Source organism: Gordionus sp. m RMFG-2023, chromosome 1 (assembly GCF_954871325.1).
Source record: "Gordionus sp. m RMFG-2023 chromosome 1, tfGorSpeb1-WG-v2, whole genome shotgun sequence".
NCBI classification, from domain to species: Eukaryota; Metazoa; Nematomorpha; class Gordioida; order Chordodea; family Parachordodidae; genus Gordionus; species Gordionus sp. m RMFG-2023.
Genome location: NC_088775.1, coordinates 44,465,684 through 44,491,715, shown reverse-complemented (window position 1 = coordinate 44,491,715; position 26,032 = coordinate 44,465,684). Strand labels below are relative to the sequence as shown.

General features: G+C 25.8%; 1 protein-coding gene across 2 annotated transcripts; it reads right to left on the bottom strand.

Annotated features, from left to right (window-relative positions):
• On the bottom strand, nt 1-25,642 carry LOC135927987 (protein SGT1 homolog). Of its 2 annotated transcripts, none has more exons than XM_065464320.1 (7): nt 25,611-25,642; nt 25,473-25,569; nt 25,331-25,426; nt 25,209-25,290; nt 25,014-25,084; nt 7,544-7,651; nt 1-910 (listed from the first exon to the last, which is right to left on the bottom strand). In XM_065464320.1, the coding sequence occupies exons 1-7, from the start codon at nt 25,631-25,633 to the stop codon at nt 806-808; spliced, it is 582 nt and encodes a 193-aa protein (XP_065320392.1). In that variant the 5' UTR covers nt 25,634-25,642; the 3' UTR covers nt 1-805. The 2 variants fall into 2 exon arrangements, with proteins under 2 accessions (XP_065320392.1, XP_065320461.1); XM_065464389.1 differs by having other exon boundaries at nt 25,331-25,378.
• Between the last annotated feature and the right edge of the window lie 390 nt (nt 25,643-26,032).

Below are 26,032 nucleotides of genomic sequence, written 5' to 3'. Positions count from 1 at the left end.
CCATGTAAATTTTTTAAATTTAACTTGCTCGCCCATGTCCGCCCGTAGTATGGAATGGCGTGCTAAAAACCTTCTCCAACATATTTATTTAGATATAATTGTAATAATTAAAAAAGACTAATATTAAATGAAAAAATAAAGTAAAAAATTCCACCAATTGAATATTTTGGAAATATAATACATGGAAACAATTTCTTTAAAAATTCTTGTTAATGGTGGTATGGGATGAGGTAATAATTAAAAAATATATATAATAAACATAACAATATATTTATTTATAACTCTAAAGATTTAAAAACGAATTACTCTTTCATAGACACGGGATATTTTTGTACCTTATTATGGTAATAAATCAATCTCATAGGCTTAAATAATATTTATTGCTTTGAAAATTGGTGTTTATCTTTAATTAAAAAAATAATAATCTCGCCAAAATACGCTTCTAATATATAATATTTATTTTGCAATTCTATGTTTTTCAAGATTTTGTCCAAACAGGCATAAATTTTTTAAAAAATTAAACTTTAAATCTGTTATGAATAATTTTATCATTTTATAATGTTGGCAAATAATAAAAATAGAGCAAAATCGTACCTTTTAATTTCAATTTATCTTGCAAGAAAAGTTTAATAATACATCAAAAGTTGGCCACTAAATAATGATGCTTAGAGAGGGATCACTACACGGAAACTTTTAAAAATATAGTTTGATATGCTTTCGCGAAATTATTCTTTAAAAAAATATATATTTGATAAATTTCCATTTTTTATAGGGAATTTCAAATATTTTGAAGAAAATAAAGTCATCATGAATAAGATTTCCATTCCATTCCTTGGGGTGGCTTGACCTTCACTTTTTGTTCGGCTACGTCTTTCCAATTGGTACTGAGGACAGTGCAACCGGATTCAATCTATAACAATTAATATAGCATTTAAACCTATTAATATACCTTTTATTTTGAAACTTTTAGACAACCAATATACGCAATTATTCATGATAAATTAACGAATATATTCAAAATATCAGTTTGCTCAATTTCAAATAACAAAATTAGTTGTCAGATCAGATATTAAAAAAAAGGGTCGTTTTGTCAACTTTCTAAATATAATTGTAGAAAATATTCCATAATAAAATCAAGCCTTTTCTTTAGGGCTATGACGATATTAAATGCCGGATCGAATCGGCACCCGATATTTAGCGTTTTCAAAAAAAAATCGGATCTGGCCTATACCTGTAAAAACCAATCCGATATTTTTACTTTTTTTTGTTATATAAATTTATATAGCTTATTTTTTTTAACATCATTATAATATTTCAAAAGATTTTTATTTATTTTTAAAACAATGGAAATGCCCAACACCCCCTAAATTTTATTTTTTTTTATTTATAGATTAAAGTATATCAAAAGATTTTTTATAAAAATGAAAAGAAACCCAACGTTATTTATTTGAAATCTTTTTAAATAATTATCAGAGACCTGCAGAGGTACCATTTGCACGGCCCGGCCCGGATATTTTAAAAAAAAAAATTTTACGGCCCGGCCCGGATTTAAAAATTTAAGGCCCGGCCCGGATATTTTTTTAAATGACCTGGTATATACAAAAATTCACCTATGAGGTATTTTACCATATTTTTCAGCGAGTATTATCGCTTATTATTTAAAAAATGCATGTAAAAAGCTAATATTTTGAGAATATTATATTGAATTTATAAAAATTATAAAACAGTTATTTATAAAAATGGATATTTTGAGCATACTATATTTTATATTGCATTTATAAAAATAAAACTAATATTCATAAAAATGGTAATAATATTTGTCATATACTATATTTTATATTACATTTAAAAAAAATAAAACTAATATTTAATTTATAAAAATGGAAAATATTTTGAGAATATAATATATTGTATTTAATTTACTATTTAATTTATAAAATAAAAATAAATCGCTATTTAAAAAAATGCATGTATAATAAATAGTATTTTGAAAATATAATCTAATTGCACAATATTAATATAATTTATTTTATAATATAAATTTTTAACAAAAGAAGATAATTGTATTATATAATATTGTAAAGAAAAATAATGAAAAATGTTGGATTAAAAATTTTCATGACTCAAGGTAAATATAATAAATGCAATAAATATTTGACAGTTTGCAAAGTAAAAAACCAGCATGATTGACGAAACCCTATACTCAAGAAAGATATTAAAAATTCACAAATTATCATGAAGAAAGAGAAGCATATCTACCTTTTCAGGTTGAAGATTACTTCTTCTTTCTTCAAGAATTCTCCCAGTAGTGAAAAAATTCCGCTCACAGCTTGCACTTAAAGCAGGAATTGCCAATTTTGCTAAAATTGGAAATTCGCTTTGATGAGCAGCCCACCACTCTAACAAATTATCCACCTTAAATGTTTTATCTATTATTTATGTAATTATAATATTCATCATCGGGTATTGACATATTACCAGAATTACCATCGCCCCATTTGTCATAAAACGATTCAGTTTGATTAACAACAGTCGTAATTTGACTGGTCGATGGTATTTCATTTACTTCCTGAGCCTCTTGTAATTTAATATAATCTTTTATATAGTTTTACGTCATTTTACGATCTGTCCCTGACTACATACGTAATTGCTTGAATTTGGGACAGAGAAAAAGAGAAATAAAATTATACTTGTGTAAAACAATTTTTTCAATTAAAAAATGCTTTCTATTAAGTAAAATCAATTACAAACTTTAAGAAGTGATAATCCTTTATTTGATTGTTTTGGTAAAATATATTCTAAAAATTTAGATATGAATTATAAAAAAATATATTAATAAAACTTGAATATTGGGGCTTATTTAAGATATTCCTTTATTTGATTGTTTTGGTAAAATATGTTGTAAAAATTTAGATATGAATTATAAAAAAATATATTAATACTTTGAATAAATTTGCAGGAAATTAATAATTAGATCGATCTGTGGGTTGTTAGGTAGTGTTAACCATCACCCAATATTATATTAATCATAACTATAATATAATATAATCTTATAACCATTAACTCATAATGTAAAAATTTTTATAAAAAATATTAAGGCCCGGCCCGGATATATTTTAAAAAAATTTTTTTAGGCCCGGCCCGGATATGTTTAAAAAAAAAATTTTTTAGGCCCGGCCTGGGTATATTTAAAAAATAGGGCCGGACCTGCAGGTCTCTGATAATTATGCCAATTTCATTATTTTAAAGTAATTTTTTTAAATATGGCATCTGAATTATGGAAATCTTTTACAAAAGACTATAATTTTGCAAAATGCGTTATCTGCAGAATAATTTCAAGGGGAGGAATAATGAGAAATTTATTTAATACTACCAATATCGGTAAAAATTTAAAGTGATTCAAACAGCATACGAAGAGTTAATAAAAAAAACGAAAAATATTAGAAAAAACAAATCAAATTTTAAAAAAGAAGTCAGCGAACAATATCTGTCATTCTTAATAAAACTAATATTTGGAAAAATTCTCCTATTTCTATCCTAGAGGACAACTGCTTTAAAAGACTTTTACATTATTTATGTCCAAATTATAAAATCGCTATAAAGGAGTTAGTCGTGATATATATAAAATTTTCCGAAAAAATTCGTAAAGAAATTTTGGTTGAGGATTCTGTGACGATTCTCATATCTTATTAATATGCCATTATATAAACCACTTGAAATGAACTAATAGTTTCAAATGTTAAAATATTTAATGAGTCGCATCAATAAACATTGCTCATATTTTAGATGAAATGATTAATTATTGGGGAATAAAAAAAAAAAATACACCTAATCATTAGAGATAATGCACCCAATATAGTTTTGGCCATGGAAAACGGGAAATTTCAAAACGTTTCCTGTTTTGTTCATTTAGCAATTGGTTGTATAGGCAGCAATTTTTTCACAGAGATCAATCATTGATATGCTTGCTAGGGTAAGAAAAATAAGTTGCCACTTTAAAAAATTTTCTATTTCACAAAATGTCTAAAAAATATCCAAATTCTAAGTCTAACTAGGCACAAATTAATCGCTTAATGGGGAAATTTATAGAGGTGTGTAAACCATTAATAATCATTTAAGAACTCGGTTTTTTGATATTTATGATAATTGGCAATTATCTTATCGCAACATTACTTGATCCTCAATTCATATATTGAAAAGCTCAGGACTGCATGTGAGCCTTTTATTAAAGGTAATAATAATGTTTAACTTCCAGCTCCCAATAAAGATTTGTAAGGTTTTATATTTTTTTTAAATAAATTTAAATGATAACTTAGGTAATATCAATGAGAAAAATGTTTCACATAACATTAAAAAATGCTAATTTAATTTAAGGGATGCTTATAAATTGAAAATCAAAGAGAAACTAATAACAAATAAAATAATTAAAATTGCGTAATGTAGATGACCTTCCATAATTGAAGAAAATCAAGAAAGATTTAAAAGAATCTATATATCTAAATGGTAAAATAACATATTTTTCATATTAGATATAGTATTGCTTAGTTGGGTTAATTGACCCATTTGCTTGGGTGGTATCTGATTATTTTTCAAACCCAACAAAATGTTGGATTTGTATGAAACCCATTATTTTAAAAATGCCAATTTTATATCTGTGTTTATTAAGATAACTCTAATAGCATTGATATTATATCCCCTATGGATCCACATGGAGAATTAATGCTGAAAGGTATTCAACTTTGTCAAAACTTGCATGTAAATTTTTGGCGCCTCCTGCAAGAAGTGTTCCATCTGAGTCTGTCTTCAATACGGCAGCAAATATAGATAATCCATATCGTGGAAGCTTATTGCTAGAAAATCTAGAGCCTCTCAAATTTATTTTAAAAAATCTAATATATTATAATTTTAAATATTACAATTTTATAATTATATTAACATATATATGTCGTAATTTTTAAAGGGATCAGAAGTATCCGGGATCATCACGTGTTTTAAAGGGAAAACTAAAAAATTAGGGTTTTAAATTAAGGAATGATAATACGTTATTATCACATTTTAATCGTGATAAAGAGGAATCTTATTTTAAAAAGCGTTTTATGCGCGTTTCGTCTCGTTTTATTTCTTTATTTTATTTATTAATTTTCAATGTTGTTTTTTTTGGCCTTATGAAATAAGATATGTCTAATATAGGGTATCAATCGATAGCTATCAAAAGATCTATTCAACTGGAGGTCAATTCCCCTTAATAAGCGAGTCTAGGTCTGGGGGGTCAGGAATATTTTTATCAAAATAAAATATCGATATGGGTATCAAATAATAGCTAATTTTAATATCTTTTGAGTGAAAGTTTTCATTTTTGGTCTTGATGGGTATGACTTAGTCTGGAAGACAGGATGTAGATGGGGGGGGGGGGGGGGGGGTTAAAATAATTTTTTTTGATATGGGTATCAAATAAAAAGTAATTAAAATATTTTTTTAATGTAAAAATAATAATCAGTCATAGAGGGCGGGCCAGGGTCTTGGGTGGTCAGGAATATTTTTATCAACACAAAATAGCGATATGGGTATTAAATAAAAGCTAATTTAAATATCTTTAGATTAAAAGTATTCATTTTTTGTCTTGATGGGTATGGCTTGGTCTGGAGGGTGGGGGGGGGGGGGGGGGTCAGGAATATTTTATCAACACTGGGTATCAATTAAAAGCTAGTTTAAATATCTCATGATTGTAATAATTATACTCTAAGTAGGCAGGAGGTCTTAGGTGGTCAGGAATATTTATATAAACACAAAATATTCATATAGGAATCAAATAAATGGTATTTTAAAAATATTTTTTTTAATATGGGCATCAAATAATAGGTAACTAAAATATTTTTTATTGATAATAATTAAACTCTAAATGAATAGACTCTAGGTCTTGGAGGGCCAGGAAATTTGTATTTTACTTTTATTTATTACCCATGTTTATGTTTGCGTTAATAATAATATTCATCACATCTTAAGATGCCCGCTTAGCCTGTTAAAATTAATATAATCAAAAGATTTTTTAATTACTATTTATTTGATACCCATATAAATTTTTATTTTTACCCCCCCCCCCAACATTCCCAGATCAAGTACAACCCTTTAAGATAATAAATACTTTCAGTCAAAAGATATTTAAAATACTTGATTCCTATATAAATATTTTGTGTTTATATAAATATTCCTGATCACCTAAGATCTCCCGCCTACTTAGAGTATAATTATTACAATCAAGAGATATTTAAACTATTTATTTGATACCACTATCGATATTTTGTGTTGATAGAAATATTCCTGACCCCCCCCCCCAGGCATAGACCCGCCCTCTATGAGTGATTATTATTATTACAATAAAAAAATATTTTAATTACCTTTTATTTGATCTCATATAAAATATTTTTTACGCTCCCCTCCACCCCCCCCCCAGACCAAGTCATACAAATCAAGACAAAAAATGAATACTTTCAATCTAGAGATATTTAAATTAGCACTTATTTGATACCCATATCGCTATTTTGTGTTGATAAAAATATTCCTGACCCCCCAAAACCTAGACCCGCCCTCTGTGAGTGATTATTATTATTACAATAAAAAAATATTTAAATTACCTTTTATTTGATACCCATATCAAAAAAAATTATTTTTTATACACCCCCCCCCCTGCTCCACCACCCCTCACGTCATACCCATCAAAACCAAGAATGAAGACTTTCAGTCAAAAGATATTAAAATTAGCTATTATTTGATACCCATATAGATATTTTATTTTGATAAAAATATTCCTGACCCCTCAAACCTAGACTCGCCCATTAAGGGGGAGAGATTGAACACCAGTTGAATAGATCTTTTGATTAGCTATCGATTGATATCCTATATTAGACATATCTTATTTCATAAGGCCAAAAAAAACAACATTAATAAATAAATAACAATTAATTTTAAAAAAATAAAGCAAAACGCGTTTTAAATTTAGATTCTTCTTTATCATGGTTCAAACGTGATAATACCGTATAGTTTTTTATCCTTTAAAAAATTAAATTCTTAAAGGGATCCCTTTAAACCCCGTGACGATCCCGGAAAGTTCAGATCCCTTTAAAAATTACGGCATATACATTATTTAAAACAAAATGAATACATTATTAAATATATAGTTTTTTTTATCTATTTATAATATAATTTTTTTTTAAATTATAATCTTAATTGTAGAAATAAAAATATTAAAATAAAATTAAATGCATATTTCGTGCATAGAAAATATGGATTTTTTAATTATATTTGGTTAAAATCAATATAAATATCGGGTAGGTATCGGATGGGTTTTAAACCAATATCAGATAGGATCGGTGAAAAATATGTGGATCGGCACAGCCCTTACTTTTCTTTATCTTTCTATTTTCCTTTTTTAAATTTTCTATTTTTTTGTTACCTCTACATCCCTTTCTTTCTTATTTCCATTCGATTTTAAGGCCCCTTTGGGCTAGGAATATAAATAAATATATTTTTTAATATAAAAGTATACAAATGATTTGTTCATGGCTCTCTTGACTTCGTCCGAACCGTCAGCGTAAATCTGTTGAAATAATTGAGTAATTGCTCCCTCGCCTTCCAATTTAGCATCTTGTTCCTCCTTTATTTATTATATATATTATAGCACTTCAGTTCAGAACCAGCCTAATCTGACCGAATTTGGGTCAATCGGATTTTAATTTTAATTTTAGAATTTGGAAATCTATTTTCTAATGTTATTAAAAAAAATTTCTCATTAATAATCTAACCTCTTGAGGTCTGGTGTGAAGAAAATATTACAGGTTGGGACCAAAATTTTGCACAATTTAATAGTTGCCCAATTTATCAAGATTTTTTATTTTTATATAAATAAGATTTTACCATCTGTCATATGCTAAGTTTAGCTAAAGTGAGATTATGTTAACTATTTTCATATGAATTTTTATTCTATTAATTCATTAAAATCAAGTTAAATTATGTATGTTCATTGGATAACATAACCTTATACAAAATAAGAATGTATAAAATTATTATATAAATAGATTAAAATTAAAATATATAATTAATTTATAAGATAAAATTTTATCTTTGTTGTTTATTTGGTGCAATATATATTATTTACATGGCGTTTGATAAAGTCTTTTTGAATTTATAAACATTGTAAACAGTTCCTTTAGAAATATTAAATTTTTTATCATGTTTTCTTAGTATGAATTATTTTGTTATTTTACATGAATAATTTTAATAGATAAAAATTAAATATTTCACCATCCAAGTAGATAGTTACCCAATTTATCAATTTTAAAATTCAGTTATGAGAAGTAGGCAGTTTTATTTTCTAGTTGTTTTCCTTTCATTCGATTAGGAGGTTTCGTCGATGTATCCATTACCGAGCTGATTCAAAACGTATCTCAATAGGATGTTCATATATGGGGGCTGGTTTATTGAGCTGGGATAATTACTTTTTACTATGTTTGGAGCCATCCTCTGACGTAGGCAATCATTAAAGGTTTGCAATGGGCGGGTTTTAACCCCGCAAGCCCGCCCATCCAATATTTTAAAATAATTTAACCCGCCCGCCTAACCCTTTTTAAAAATATATCCACCCGCCCATGATATCGCCCATTAGTCTAAAATTTTTTACCCGTCCGCCCATTATATAAAAAAATTTAATCCATGCCATCTATAAAATTTAAATAAGCTCATTCTTTCAATTTTTTTAAAATCTAATTAAAAAAATGATTCAGTTTCAGTGCTACACCCCTATAAAAAAGTTTTATAATTTATGAGAAATTGATTAAGGATAAGGAATTTATATTTTATGGATATTGATATTATTTCTAATTATAATGCAGAAAAATGAATAAATCTTTTTTTTGCCGTTTCCACCAAAGTAGGATATCCGTTTGAAGTATATCCTCTACTTAAGTGAGATATTTAAATAAAAAGTGAAACCATTAATAATAAATAAAAAAAAGTAATTTAAATTAAATTAATTGTTTAAATGGTAAACTTAAACTAAACTTAGTAGTCTAAAATCTTGCTAAATTATACAAAAACTCGCTACTTTAAGATTTAAATATTTTGTTATTAGGTAAGGTGCTCTCCTCTGCAACAGCCATATCTTCCCATCTGTTGTTTAATTTTGACGTGGATACTATCTATTTCAAACATTGCATTTATAATTTAAAACCTTTAATTGAATTCTCTTTGCTTTTGGAACGAGTAAACGATTGGTATTAAAAATGTTGAAATTTGATGGGGCATTTTTATATTTATATAAATGATTTTAAATAACAAATAAAGTTGTAAATTTTGTAACCCCTAAAAACCCACCCAATGCAGACCTCTAGTAATAACCCTCAGTGGGATCCTCCTTCCTAGTTGAGATCCGGGGCCCTAACTTTTCAAAAAAGACAAGGGCGTAGCTAGTTAAAATGTTACCCAGATTATTGTATTTTTTTAAATATATATAAAATTATGATTATAAAAGTATAATCAAAATATCATCTAGTGAATAGTTACATTTTTCCAAAAATAATTGCAACTAGTTTCGATAACTGGTTTTTAGAATGTAACGACAAAAGTAGCATGTTATATTTAATTTACTTTTTAAAATATAATATATTTATATATATCTCATTTCATTCAATATTTTATAATTGTTGTATCTGTTGATTTATAATTGACAGATATGGACATTTTTCAAAATATTTTCGAGAAGATATATATTACTATTAACTGCCTTTGTTTAAAAATTGAATCATGTGACATTTTTTACTAGAATTTTGATATTGAAAAAAAATAAAGAATATTGTTTGATATACATATGAAATAATAATAATGATTTCCCAAATTTAAAATTAGGGGAGACTAGGGTTAGGTAAACCCCGGGACTTGGCAAACGACTTAATCTCATTTCAAAATTAAATAGACTAGAATTTTAATTTTTATTAAAATATAAAATCATTTATATATAAATTAAATTTTATAGCAAAGTTTTAACCCTTCTGTATAATTTGAGAAAGTTTTATGAGTAATTTTTCGTCTATATATTATTTCCATCATGATTAGTAAATTTAGCGTTAGCGGGGTTTGCTAAACCATTCAATCAATTTGAATTATTTAATTTGTAATTATTACATTATTCGATATGGTGCGATAATACAAATCCAATAAAATTACAAAAGGTCCTAAATTTTATATTAATGATAGCTTGAAGTATACTAATATTTTATGTATTTATATTTCATGTAATTAGGCTATAGAGATATGAAGATTGTAAATCAACAAGGACCACTCGCTAACTAAAAGGTAAATTTCTATACATTGACTTTCTTATTTTTTAAGAAATAATTACAATAATTCTATCTAATTTTTAAACAATATATTTAAATTTTATGTAATTTTTAAACAATATAGTGATAAAAATTTAAATGATAAATAAATTAAAATTTTAAATGGTAAATAAATTTAAATATTATTTTTGTATAATTAATTCTAATATATTATTCGGGTTTGACTAAACTGCAAATGCTTAGGTAAAAATTTTCATATATTATCTATTATTTGTAGTGAGATTCATTTTCCTATGATATAAATAACTTAAAAAAATTAAATTATTAGATATATTCAATAATAAAGAAATATACATTAATAGTTGAATTTTCCTTTATCTCATAATAAATCGTTTAAATCCTTTAATATAATTATATTAAAAATATTTATAATTAAATTTTAAATTTCAATAATATTAAATCCGCAAGATGGTTTTATTATTTTATAAAAAAATTTAAAATTATTTTTTGTTATATTATATTTTAAAAACATATTGTATTATAACTTAAAAACATTGGCGTACGCAGCGGGGGGGGGGGCAACCCCCCCCCCCCCCAAGCCAAAAAATGCAGATGCCGGATATATTTTTCAAAAATATTTTTGTTTAGTGTTGTGCAGATTTAATTTAAAACATCATATTTTTTAATTCGTTTGTAAATAAAAATTTACTTGTAAAAATTGATAAGAATATATAAATATGTTATTTTAACAACTTTTTACAAGTCAAATAATTTTATTTTCAAATAAATTAATAAATATGGAAATGTTTTGAACAGGGATGTGAACCCTTCGACAAAAAAAGGGTCCGGGTTCGGGTCCGGTAATAAATTTAAAAGGGACCCGGGTCCAGGGTTCGGGTCCGGGTTCAGAGGAAACATAAAAATAATGACTCAAAATAAGACTTTTTTTCATTCATTTTTTATTATACTTTAATATATACACATTTAAAATTCGAAATGAGATAATTTATATTTTAAATATTTTATTCAATCGCACAATCATGATATCTTCTAAAATATCATCCTTCAGATTTCCACGTAAATTAGTCAACGATGAAAATCCACGTTCTACGCTTACCTAAAATAGATAGTCATTTTTATAATACATAAATTATTGTACTTGTGTCGCCGGTACAACCATGACGATTCTAGAAAAGGTATATTTGAAGAATTTTCCTCCCATAATTTTAAAATGTTTGCATCTCTATTTATTCTCATAACTTTTCTATTAAAGATACAATAGATATTTTTTGCTCCTTTCTATCAGATGATAATTTAATATTTTTTTTTATCTATCTAATATTAAAATTTCCAGATCATCAATATCGTTATCATTATCAATGTTATCGCTACAACCAGTAGATATTGTTGTAACCACCAATGTATTGTAAATAATAGAGTTTTGGGTATGCCATAAATCTTCAAGATGGTCTATAGCCATTTGTTTTTGCTCACTACTTAATAAAACCTGATATCGCGGGTCTAAATATATCGAAGCATATACAACACTATTTTGTAAATATTGTTGCTCTCTTATTTTCGTATTTTCTAATACTTCATTTGAAAAAGAACTTGTTAATCTCTTTAACTCTAATCGACATCTTAACCATATGCCATAAAAATCCGATAAACATAATTGTTCTGCATGCACTCGTAATGTTGTTATTTTTAAAGGAACCAGCACACTAGTAAGCTCTTTTACTTGATTCCAATCAACTTCTGACAAAATGATTTCACATGCTCCTGTGATAAAATCATTACAGAAATCTTTCAAACTTAATAATCGCTCTAGCATCATACATATAGAGGACCAACGTGTTGTGCAATCTAAAATTGCCATTTACATTTTCATGGATTTTAATATTCTAACAATTGTGGGAATTCTTAAATATTTTACAACATCCCTTGCTTTATCAATTATAGTTTTATAATTTTTTTAAAAATTAATAAAATTATAAAAATTATGTTATTTTTTAAAAATTATATTTTTACATTAATTTTAAAAAAAAAAATTTTAAGTTAAAAATTTTTAACACCCTGAACCCTTGGACCCTCCACTTTTTAAAAGGATCCGGGTCCTGGTCCGGTTCAGCCAAAATACGAGAGTCCAGGAGGGTTCAGGGTCCGGGTTCACATCCCTGGTTTTGAATTAAATTTACACAGTACTATATTAATTTATATTTGTTAATATTTATTCCTATCTCATATTAAATATATATTTAATTACATTTATTATCACATTCATCACTAAGTTTATCAATTAATTTCGATTTCAAGTTTTCCGGCGTTTATCTTATTATTTTCAAATTTTTAGTGGCGTAATATTTATCTACCATTTTAAATTTCCAGTCAAATAATAATTATTCTGAAATTGTCCAATAGGGAGAAAGAAATTGCAACCTTGTCCTACGAGATAGAGTCTCCGCCATCAAGCAGTAACAGCTTTTATAGAGTTAGAAGAGCCGATTATTTGCTATTACTGACATATCACTATGGCCTGAAAGAAATTTTTCCTTAAAAGCAAGAAAATTATTGGATTCAATGCTTATTCCAAATTTATTTTCTCATTAATGTACAACTATTTTATGTATTACTTTTCAAAAACATGATGACTTGATTAAGAAGATTAAAATAGAGGAGAGCATTTTATTAGAATTCAAGGAAATTAGGGCTAATGTTTATGAAGAATTTCATATTTTATATGTTATTGTTAAGTCAAAAGCAGAGCTATACGTGTTTAATATTTGTCTCACTCGACTTGCAACAAGGCAAGCTCATAGTTAAAACATTAATATAGGATCAGTAGAAGAGTATATCTTAAAATACATTTATAAACCAAATAAATGAATGGTTTTTAATTCATTATGCAGCACTTACCAATCTGCAAATATTATTTCCATAAAAGCCTTCCCAACCTTTTTCAGATGGTGATAGAAAAAAAAATATTTGTTGGATTTTTATCATGAAGATGTTAAAGTATCTTATGATGCCTAATTAGCTGAATAACTATGTTAATAAGATTAACTATGGTTGATACAGTCCCAAAAACGCTATGGATGCTCTGCATTATTTCAAACACATTTTAGATTATATTTCCAATGTATTAAAAGGGTTTATATATATTAGCAACTTTCCCAATAGTAAACTAATGAGAGAACATTCTCTTTTTTAAGAAGAATAACAGAGCCCTGCAGAGGTACCATTTGCAGGGCACGACCCGGATTTTTTTAAAGATTTTTACGGCTAAGCTCAATTTTCAGGCCCGGCCCGGCCTTTTTTAAAATAAAATTTTCAGGCCCGACCCGGATTTTTAAAAATAATTGATTTTTATAGCTAATAATAACGATTTCAAATATAGGCTTTTAAAAAAAATTTTCAGCCCGGCCTAGATGTTTTTTTTAAAAAATTCAGGCTCAGCCCGGGTGTTTATTTTTAAAAATTTCAGGCTCGGCCATACTGTCTAGTCCGGGGGCCGGGCCTGCAGGTCTCTAAAAAACATACCAAGAAGTACAACTTTTGAAAGTAGCTTGAAAGGTTTGGATCTTTTGAATATTCATAGGCATTTGACAACAAGCAAGGATGAGATAATTGAAAAATTAGCTCAATCCCAACGAAGATTGGATTTTACATTGTAAATATATAACATACAAAATACAATTATTCCCTAAGCTTTTTGTGTAATAATTTATATTTCTAACATTTAAATTTTTTATACTTTATATATAAATTTTAAGGCTCAAAAAATTCAAATTTCTATTTTGGGTCATTTAAGTGATTCTTTACATATAATCTTTTTATAATTCACATTAATTTAAAATTGTGTATTAGAAATAGTTATTAGTCCTGATAAATTTATGCTTGATATTTTTAAAAAATTTTATTATCCCCCCCCCAGACCAAATTCCTGCGTACGCGCCTGCTTAAAAAGTAAGCTAAATTCCATATATTGTCTATCAAAAATTGATTCGAAAAATTGCAAGAACAAATCTAGGTTTTTATAAATTACATATGATCACATTTTAATGGTTAAAGTAAGATAACTTAATTTTTTAAATAATTTTTGCATACTTGCTATTGATATTTTGCCTAAATAGCCACTTTGTTTTTATTGCCATTATTACAATATTACCATATAATAATGTCATTCTAATAAATAAGATATCACAGAAAAATTTTATCGAACATATAATGTTTATAGATTATTTTACACCAAATGTATAAAGATTTACCAATTTTAGGGGAAAAATATAATTTAGATATGGGATTCCGGATATTTTTGTTAAATGATATATTGGTTTTAAGTAAAGAATTTGTTCGAATTTTCAGTTGATTTCGAAAGACTTTGATTTGCTATTCTGAGATATAATAACTTAGGGTTTTAACGTAGGCTAATATCTAATGAGAATTGTTGGTGGGTTAAGCATTCATGTATATTTCTTTTTCTACAAATTTTGTTTTGTGAAGTTAATCATTAAAGTAATATAATTTGATTGTTTAAATGACCATGAAAAGGGTCTTTAAGTGTTGCTGAGTTCAATAATACAAATAACATAGAACTGGAGGTTATAAATTATATTATGAGAAAGTTGAAATAAATTACAAATGCTTAATTATTATCTTTCCATTAAGGAAATTTTTTTATAAATATAATACTGTAATATCTTCATCAGCTTCAATTGAAAGGCTATTTAGTTTTGGTACAATGCTATGTATATGTATGCGAAAATGGCAAAGGTCTAATACTAAATTATTTGAAAATTTTGATTATCTTATAAATAATAAATCTATTTTAAATACTCTTTTACAAATTAATATTTCAACTCCCATTAAAAATACTAGTCTCCCTTCCCTATCTATGCAAAATATTAAATATTTTATTAATTATTGTAAATATTCATTCTTATTAAATGAATATGTTATGTTCTTCACAAATAAATAATAAAAACTGTATTTTATAAACTATTTTAATTTAATTGGTAATGATAATTAGATGCAACAAGTATCTTTTTGATATTTTGAAAAAGATACTAGAATCTGTATCTAGATTCTTATTCCTGAGGACCTACCCATGTAATATAAATATTTTCTTACGTGATTATCCATTTCTGATTGAATATATTAAGTGTATTATTAGATATGACGATTAGAAAAAAATCTAAAAAAATTTATAAAATCTTTTAATATAATAAAATGAGGTAAAAAAAAGGTAAATGAATGAATGCCATCATGTGAAATATTTATATAAATATGATTCTAATTATATAAATTAAATTAATCATTTTCTATAATACTTAGATAAATAATATTTAAATTTTTTTATTTAAATAGTAACTTGGTATTATTGAATATCATGACACAAAATAATATTTTATTTTGTAATATTAACAATATACTTTACCGGCATGACTTTGTTTTAAATATTATACATAGCCTTCCACCATGCGTATTATGATAATTCAGCTTATAAAAATGAAACTTTAATGTTTTAGGAGTAAATTCTGATATATAACATTTTTAAATGATTTTTTTTATAATAGTATTTTATAATAATACACGCCAACTTGCGGATTTAATATTATTGAAATTTAAAATTTAATTATAAATATTTTTAATATAATTATATTAAAGGATTTAAACGATTTATTATGAGATAAAATAAAATTCAACTATTAATATATATTTCTTTATTATTGAATATATCTAATAATTTAATATTTTATAAGATATTTATATCATAAGAAAATGAATCTCACAAAAAATAATAGATAATATATTAAAATTTTTACCTAAGCGTTTGCTGTTTAGTCAAACCGATTTCATTTGGCATTTTTATTATAATTGTTTATAGATCAAATTTTATGAGGTATTATAAGAGATATCAAGAAGCTGGCTCACTTTCTAGTGTAGACAAAAAGAAAATATTGATGAAGAAGGAAACAAGTTATCTAATCCAAGCTAGTTTTTTTAGATAAGTAGCTTTAGCTACTTGTTGCCTCAGGGGGACCTTAAGGATAGATTAGGATTTATTCCCAGCCATTAAATTTTCTTTCTAAGATTTTGGAATATTTTTTTGCCCATTACTAAAAAAACAACATAATGAATATTTATACCTTTTTAATTGAAAGACCATATAATATTTTGCTAGGTTGGATTAGATAACTTGCATTATTTTCTTCTTCTTTATCTGTGAATATTATCATTTTATCCTGATAACTTCATTATTTTCTTCTTCTTTATCTGTGAATATTATCATTTTATCCTAAGTTAATAAATGAGCCAGTTACTTGATATTTCTTATATCATGAAATTTGATCTAGAATACCTAAAATTAAAATGCCAAATATAATATCAGATTATATTAATTATAGCTTTAATTATACAAAATTAATATTTTCATTTTTTATCTATTATTTAATATTGCTAAAATTTGATTATATTATTTTAAAAATTATATAAATGTGATTATATCTTAAAATACAATAAAATTTACCTAAGTTGGCTAGTGTTCCATGTTGGTCCACAGTTTCCTTATATCTATGTAGCCTAATTATATTATAGAATAAATTCATCAAATTTTAGTATACTTCTAGATATCATAAATATAAAATGTACGACCACTTGTAATTTTATTGGATTTGTAATTTTACACCATATCAAATAATGTAATAATTACAAAAAAATCATATAAATGGATGTGTATATGATAGCAAGCCCCACTGGCTCCAAATTTACTAATCATGATTGAAATAATAAAAACAAACTTTCTCAAATACATGAGGGTTAAAATGTTACTACAAATTTAATTTATATACAAGTGATATATTTTAGTTGTTGAAAACAGAGATACACTATTCCTCTTACACCCATAAAATTCGGTAAAAAGAGTTATATGGGGATTAATTTTAAATATAGAATCATCCACCAATTAACCTTAGATAATCTCTTAACCAATGACCAACTGAGAGTTACTATAGGCTTTAGACTTGGATGTTCGCTTACACATTCACACTCTTGCCACCAATGCTGCCTACCCGTTCAACCTAACGCCAGACACGGTCTAAACTGCACTCGCAGACAAGGACGCCATCTCCGGCATAAAGCAATTAATAAAATCATACATAACGCTTTTAATAAGGCTAAAATACCCAACATCTTGAACTTGCCAACCTCTCATTATACAAGACGGCTTCAGACCCGACGGAAAATTTTTAACATAACAAACGAAAATCGTGAATCCTTATTTCTTAAACAAAAACTTCAATTGGAAATTTTTAAATAAATTATACTTGCTTTTTAGGTACATTTTCATTATTAAGCTCTTTTTGGAGCCTTAGATACTATTAATATATATTTTTACATATTTTTATATAGTTGTTTTAATATTTTAGTGATTTATCATTTTTTTTTAAATTATACCAATATCAATATTATCAAATTAAATTTTAAAATTTATAAACAGGTTGCAGTTATCTGTGTATAAAGACTAGCATCATGCTTATGTCTATCTATGGACATTAAAAAGATAGACAAAAGAGCTAGAATTTTTTTTATTTGGTACAGGTCTAAAAAAGCTAATCATTTTTATTGAATTAAAGTTTAATAGTTTACAACTGAGTACATGTGAGATTAGCACATTAGCCATCGTCAGCATAGGTTGGCATAAAGAAGTGAAGAGTTACAACTTTTTTCTAACATATATTTCTTTTTGAAATAAAAAATAAATGAACATACTTAGAGATGTAAATTTCCCGGGAAAATTGGTTCAGGAATTTCTTCGGGAAAGTTGGGGAAAAAGGAAAAATTGGAGGAAAAGGGGAAAATAACGGAAAATCAAATAACCATAAAATACACTTTAAACCTTTCAATTTTTATTATTAAATTACTTTATTAAATTTGGAGAACTAAGGGAAAATAAAATAATTAAACAATAAAGTCAAAAATACAATGTATACATTTCATTTTTTTAAAATAACTTTATTAATTATATTTCATGAAACAGAAAATTTTATAAAAACAGGGATATTTGTTGGAGGGGGGGGGGGCTTGAACAAGTTTTTTTAGCCTAATTAAATTTATGCAAAAAAAATTATGATAGCAAACCATTTCCAGACAGAACGTTTTTTCATAACTATTTCCAAACAAATTACATTTAAAATTCATGGGATGCATGAAATAGCATCATCATCTTTATGGGATGTAATTGAAATATCATTATTGTTACATGTTTGTAACTTTATATTTAAATATACCTTTTTATTTTAGTAACGATAAATTATATTATAATATATTATATGTTGTAAATTGGATAACGTGATTTAATATGTTATACAATTTTAGATAATGGATTTACGTTGTATATAAAAAAAGGAGATATATTATTTTTTATCAGTTAACTTTTTTATATAATAAAGAATCGTTTTAAAATCTTTTATTTAAACTAAATTCTTTATATTGAGCTAAATCTAGACTAATTTCTATAAATTCTGACGTACAAGACAAGAATTGATTTACGTTGTATATAAAAAGAGATTATATATTAGAAAATTGCATCAGTTAACTTTTGCAAATAAAGAATCGTTTTAACATCTTATATTTAAATTAAATTCTTTATATTGAGATAAATCCCGATGAATTTCTATCAATCCTAACGTACAAGTCAAGCTAACATCCCCGCTTGTCAACAATTATTATAACTTGATATTGATAAATTGGAATCTGAACTCTTTTGATGAAATCCCAAACATGATGTATTTGTGTGATCCTTTAAATGTATGTTATTCCTGATTGTTATTAATTTTTCGACTCTTTCATCCTTTATTCTATTATATCTCGTTTTTGAATGAATTTTTCCAAATGCTGACCAGACTCTTTCTCAAGATATCTTACTGCCACTTGACAAAGGGGTTGATTTGTACACAACCTAATCCACCATATGAGTGGTTTGGTATTGATTGAGCTCTCCCATATGCCTTGAACGATATCCTGCTAAATTACCCATAATCCAATATCGCAATTAATTTGGCCTTAAATAATATTAATTTAAAGCTACTGTTAACACAACATAATATCTAGGATCCTGAAGATTTGTTAAATAATATTCTTGGCAATAAAATTTCTTTCGTTTATTAATAAGCATCTTAACACTTTTCAAATCATTTTCATTAAAAATAAAAGTTAATGAATTGAGTTTATTTTTTATATCCCAAAATATTTCTGATAAGTCAGATAATACCGCTGTATCCGATTCTACAATTATAATTTTGTTATAAATAAATTCCAAAAAAGTCAATCCTTCTTTGTCTTATATAATACGTCTTCTTGTTTGTCTATATATAAACTTGAAATTGCAATTTATTGCAAAACTTCTTTATTTTTCACAACACTTTGCAACATTATAACAAAACTTCCCCATCTTGTCGGAATTGGAATTTTTAAGGAAGATTTATATCCTTTCAATATTTGTCTTTCTTTAAAAGTTGCCAATAAAATTCCATTAAATTTTTTTATATTTAATTATTTGTTTGGTTTTTTTGATGATCTTTTCAATAAAAAGTATTTGGCATAAATCTTTAATAATCAGATTCAAGCCATGCGGCACATTCAAAGCATTCAATATAATTATATTTTGCCTTAACAAGACTCCAGGCCTATTCCATATTCATTGCATTATTAGTTACTAGTGAGATAAAATTCTTACTACCAATTTCTTTAATTATCTTGATCAGCTCAGATGCGATATAATCACCAGTGTGGGAACTAAATACTGTATCAATGGATTTAAGGAAAATGGGTTCTGGAGTCATAATTATGAAATTTAAATTATAAATTTTTGAATTAAATATTATATTTTATAAAATATAAATCATAATTTCTGCAATAAAATATTATATTTATATTAGAGATCTGCAAAGTTAGGCCCGGCCCGTACCCGGCCCGAACGGGCTTTGGGCCGGGCCTAATTATATTTAAAATATTCGGGTTCGGGCCGGGCCTAATATTTTAAAAAAAATTCGGGCCGGGTCAGGTCGGACCTTGGAAATTTTTTTAAATATATCTAAATTTATCAATTTTATATTGAATTTTTTATGTAAAATAAAAATATTTGATTTTATTTATTGAAACTAAACGACATATAACATATGTCTTTTATTTTGAGTAATTATAAAAATTAATTTCTATATTTAAATAAATTCGGGCCGGGCCACCCGATGCAGATAACTAATTTATATTAAGAGAAAATTCGGGAAATTTCCTACCTTTACATCTCTAAACATACTTATATATTATTATTTGCAGATCACAAACCGAAAATCGTAATGCCAATAGCAAAAAGCCTAGTTTCACATAAAATATTTTTCACCATCCTATTTTGAACCAGAGTCATAATGACTCTGTGGACATTTTCCTTCAGGAAAATGATTTCTATGCTATCATTATCATTTACTATTAAATTTGCTTCAATTTTATTTCTAAAAAATGATGCCAAGTTTAAAGTAGGCCTTTTGTGCAGATAGAAATTCAACTGTTTCTTTAAATTTTTAAAGAAAAAATAGTTCTTCTACTAGATTTGATTCATAGTTTGAGATAGTCTTCCCTAATTCTTTTCAAAACGTGATTAATTAAATTTTTATTTGCTCCAAAATAATTACACAAATGTAATTAATATAATATAGTTGGGAAATTTTATTTTAAAATTCTCATGTGTGGCATTATGTTATTAAAATCGCAAATTTGAAATAGGGTATCAGAGTAGCTTATCCAGTGCTATCTAAACCTAGCATATCCATATTAGATCTATTATATTAAGGCATTTTCTTTGCTCGCTCTAGCAACTCAAATTCAATCTCTGCAGTTACATATCTCATAGAAGTAACCATTTTTCTTATTCTTTTGATAAGATTTTCACTAAAAGGTATTTTACCATCCATTGTAACCAAATTATGTAAGCCATGACCAAATCACAAGTGGTGTTCATATTCACCTAATCACACACTTTCTTATTAGGTTTCCCTTTTAAAAATATGTAAAATTATGGTAACTTTTAGAATTTTAAATTGATTGAATTATAAAATGATGCCAAAATAATTGATATTAAAATATGTATAAAATAAGAATTCGTCAAAATTCTGATTGATATTAAAAACTTATAACAGTGATAACTATCAATTATTAGAAAAAAATGCAATTTTTGTGCAGCCATGCACCAAGCTAGCGTAATTTTCATAAATGGTGGCGTTTTGGGCGTGGCCAAAAATATTGGTGGCCAGCCTTTTAATTTAGATTTATCTTAATGGTTCAATAAAAAATATGCAGAAAAAATATTATATTTCAATAATAAAATTCTACTTTCGAGTTTTTTAAAAAAAAAAATAAGGACAACTTTGGGATCCCATATAAATATATTTTCGTATTTTGACCCCAGATTCATGGTAATAGTTAAAAATGCTTGAATTATTTTTATTTTCTAAAGATTTAATGAATTTATGTTCACAAAAATAAATTGATCTTCGACTTATTCTGAACCTCCAGGTAAGAGGCATGTATGGGCTGCTCCAACCCCTTAAAAAGCCATGTGTTTGGTCAAGTAGCCCATAGAAATAAACTAATGTTGGACCATAGAGCTTGTAAAAATAAGCTATGGGATAGGCCAAGTTTCAATTTCAATTTTCGCTTCTTTTGAAAATTTTTAGGCCATGTTTAAGTTACTATTTATTTAAAATTTGTTGAATTTCTATTGGTATATATTTATTTTAATATATATTAAATATATTATCGAAATGATTAATTTTTATATGCACTGTGCTTTGATTTTAGAACAATAAACAGGCCTAACTTCTGGCTTGAAAAATATTAATGTTATATTTACCTCATTTTTTTTTCTTGCCTGATAGAATGCCACAATTATAAAATAAATTTAAAAAATAAAAAAAATTTAAAAATCAGAGCATGAGATATATTTATTGTTCATTTTAATATTTTATTTTGTAATAAATAAACATTATTAGATCATCAAAGATAATGCTAATGGTATTTAAATGTAATGCATAACATTTAAATAGAGAATAAAATTAATATTTTAAGTTCAAATTTCTTCCCTATAAAATTTTTTCTTAATTAGTGATTAGCCTATATATAAAAAAAATGCCACCAGCAAGAAACAAGCTAGAAAAAGTGAAGGAATAATGGCCTGATTTTTGTCCTACATATTTTAAGAAGAGGTGCAATTTTTTAAAAATTTCCCTAATTCTGTAAATTCTTATTGCAGGAAATTTAAAACAAGGATATACCAATACCAATATGATACTAAGGTGATTCATAACTTTACCTTTACACATTTGACTAATTCTACCCAAGTCTTAGTTTAAATTGCTTTTTTGTTATTAATTTATTTTGTCATATGGGTCATTCCACATCAAATTGACCAAAAAAACGAGATTTTCGGACGACCATCTTTAAAATGAACGAAACTTGGCATGATAGTTATTTATGTTATATATATTAATAAAATCAAAATTTTAGAGTGCTAGCTCAATTAGATCCATAGATATACGCCTTCAAAGTCGAAAATCGTGAAGTGCGTGATTTCATTAAATCTAGTTTTTTTTAAATACTTAGATAGAGTTACTAATTATATATCATTTTATAGCCCTTAAAATTTTACATTGGAAAATATCGAAAAAAAAATTAAAAAAAAGTGTTTTCTTATTTCCGGTATAAATAAAAAATTAACATTGTTAGTAAGGGATTTTTTGGGGGTGTTGATATTCTCTAAAAATGTTTATTACCTTTATATTAAACGATTTAATAAAAAATCTCGATAGCTACTTTTGTTTTTTAATTTTATTTAAATTTTAATTACTTATATAAATAAAAAAAAAGGTAATATAGATGGCGTTATATTCAAAAATTATTATAATATAATATTTTTAATACAAATATATATTGGTAAAATCGATTAAGTATAAGAAATATGATGTCCTGGGGCAATAAGTAAGGAAGCAGTAGGCAGCCCATACAGATATGATTATTATTAAGATGCTCTATTGTAAAATAAACATTTTAAAATTTTTTTATTCAAACTACCATAAAAACATCTCTTATTTTTATCGTATTCCATAATAGAAATTCTGGAGGCCATAGTTTGTAGATATATCCTTTCACTTGTGTATATACTATCGTTATTTTTATGATGAATCAATTCAGCAAAAATCCAAGTAAAATATATTACTGCTCTGACGTAATGGCTGCACAATATAAAAACAAAATTTTTTATAAATCTGTTATCATGAATCAAATTTTGGTGTAGGAGCTGAATGACATTTTTTAATTACATCTAATGGAAAAGGTCCCTGTGATGGCCTTGGCAGAACATTAAAAGATTAACAGCACATTCAAACCTTCAGCGCACCAGTTCTGGACACATTTTAACACCAGTTTTATATCAGTTTGTCAAACAAAACATGCCATCAGTAAATTTTACATATATAACCAACAAACAATAAAATTTAGAAGAGATTAAACTACTTGAAAGATTCAATTTAGCTTGCCCTATTCGAGGAACTCAGAAAATACATGCTGTATTTCCTTTGAGTTTTAAGTAAACTTAAATAAAAAATATATTCATATGAAGAGGACTTTCAAATTAACAATATTTTAAATGCCGATAATTTTTTTTGTTGATATTAAAGGATTCGTAACATGTGTTTATGATGATTTTTAGTGGTTAGCCACAGTACTAAAAAAGAATGAAATTACTGAGGGGATATATATTTCCTTTTTACATCCCATGAACCATCACCATCCTTTTTTTACTCCATAATTGAGGAAAAGATATGGTTGCCCATTAATCAAATAATAACGATTATAGATCCCATAACAGAGACAGGACGTACCTACAAACGCATCAGCACAAAATGGGATAAAATTAAAACAAGTGGTTTTTTATAATTGTTTGTATATAAAAACTTAAAATATGTTTATTTTAAAATATATTGTCCTAATAACCATATCTGTATGGGCAGCTTCCTTATTTATTGTCCCAGGATATCATATTGGTTATATTTAATCGATATATTTAATTTTAATATAATACATATTTTTATTAAATATATCATATTATAGAATCTTTTTTAATATAACGCCATCTATATTACATTTCTTTATTTATATAAATAATAAAATTTTAAAAAAATGGCGATCGAGATTTTTTATTAAATCGTTTAATATAAAGGTAATAAACATTTTTAGAGAATATCAACACCCAAAAAAATCTCTTCCTAACAATGTTAACTTTATTTTCCCCAAAATAAGAAAACACTTAGAATTTTTTAATTATTTTTCGATATTTTCCAATGTATAATTTTAAGGGCTATAAAACGATATATAATTTGTAACTCTATCTTAAGCCTTTTTAAAAAAACTAGATTTAATAAAATCACACCACGATTTTTATCTTTGGATCTGATTGAGCTAGCACTCTAAAATTTTGATCTAAGTTTCATTCATTTTTGAGATGGTCGGCCGAATCACTTAGTAGCACCTTTGTTGATAAAGTATTGGTGCTTGGTGCATCTTTTCCCTAAAATAAGGCTTATTTATAATTGATGTAAAATAATGTTTGAATATTTTGATAAAATATTAAATAACCTTTTCAATTTCTTTTTCAATTTTATCCCAATTTTTAGGACCTCTGGTAGTAGAAGATGGATAATTATGAGCTAATAAAGTTTTAAATAAAAAATTTACACAATTATAAAGAGAGCTAACATTTAATGAACATGAAAAAAATAATAAAGAAGCATTCAATAGTAGATATTTAACAAATATTAATATATTTAATACTTATTGAAGTAATATCTGATATATTCTCTTTCTCTAATTTTGACCAATGTGATTCTTCAGACTTTTTTAATTTAATTTCAATCTTAAATGATATTATAATTTTTTGAAGTTATTTTAAAAACTTTTGTAGGATATATCTTCCAGGAGGAGTTTAATACATCTATTAATGACTGTAAAATAATTTTAAGTTCCTCTTTAAATTCATAAATAACTGTAACCTTATATATATTTTAAATACTCAAACATTAATAACATATTTTTTACTTGATCAGGATTTATTATAATGTTTACATTATCTGAATTCATATTTTTTAATAAAAGGTCAATAACTATTAACTCTTCTGTTTGAAACCAATTATATCTAAAAAAAATAAGAATATACTAATACATAGAGCAAAAAACTTTATTTTATTGTTCATTATCATATTTAGAGATCTAAGGAATATACTGCGATGAATAAGAAATAGGAGATGAGTAACATGTGACATCTGCCAAATATAATTAATTTTCGATTTAAATTATTTTTTGAATAGTAATTTTTATAAAAACAAAAACTAAATATAAAAGAATTATTATTAAATAAATAGTAATTTTAAAATAATGAACAAATAAATAAAATATTTAAAAATAATACGCGAGTGTCATAAATGAGGATTTAAACCTCTCCATATAAATATTTTGTGTAGAAAATGTTGTTTTCTCATAATACTTATTATTAATTTCTAAAAAGAAGAATTGCGACGGGGAGGATAAAAGTAATTATGAGTATATTGGAAAATAAAATGGAAAAATGTAGAATAATACTGTTTTATTACATCCATCAT

Bases quoted from the DNA above. Each gene is read 5' to 3' on its own strand.
- LOC135927987 (XM_065464320.1), bottom strand. From the start codon at position 25,633: ATGATAATGAACAATAAAATAAA. The intron at 25,291-25,330 runs GTTTTTAAAATA...ATATCATTTAAG, and splicing joins GGAAGATATATCCTACAAAA to ATTGAAATTAAATTAAAAAA. The intron at 911-7,543 runs GTATACTTTTAT...TAATTGTTATAG, and splicing joins GAGCCATGAACAAATCATTT to ATTGAATCCGGTTGCACTGT.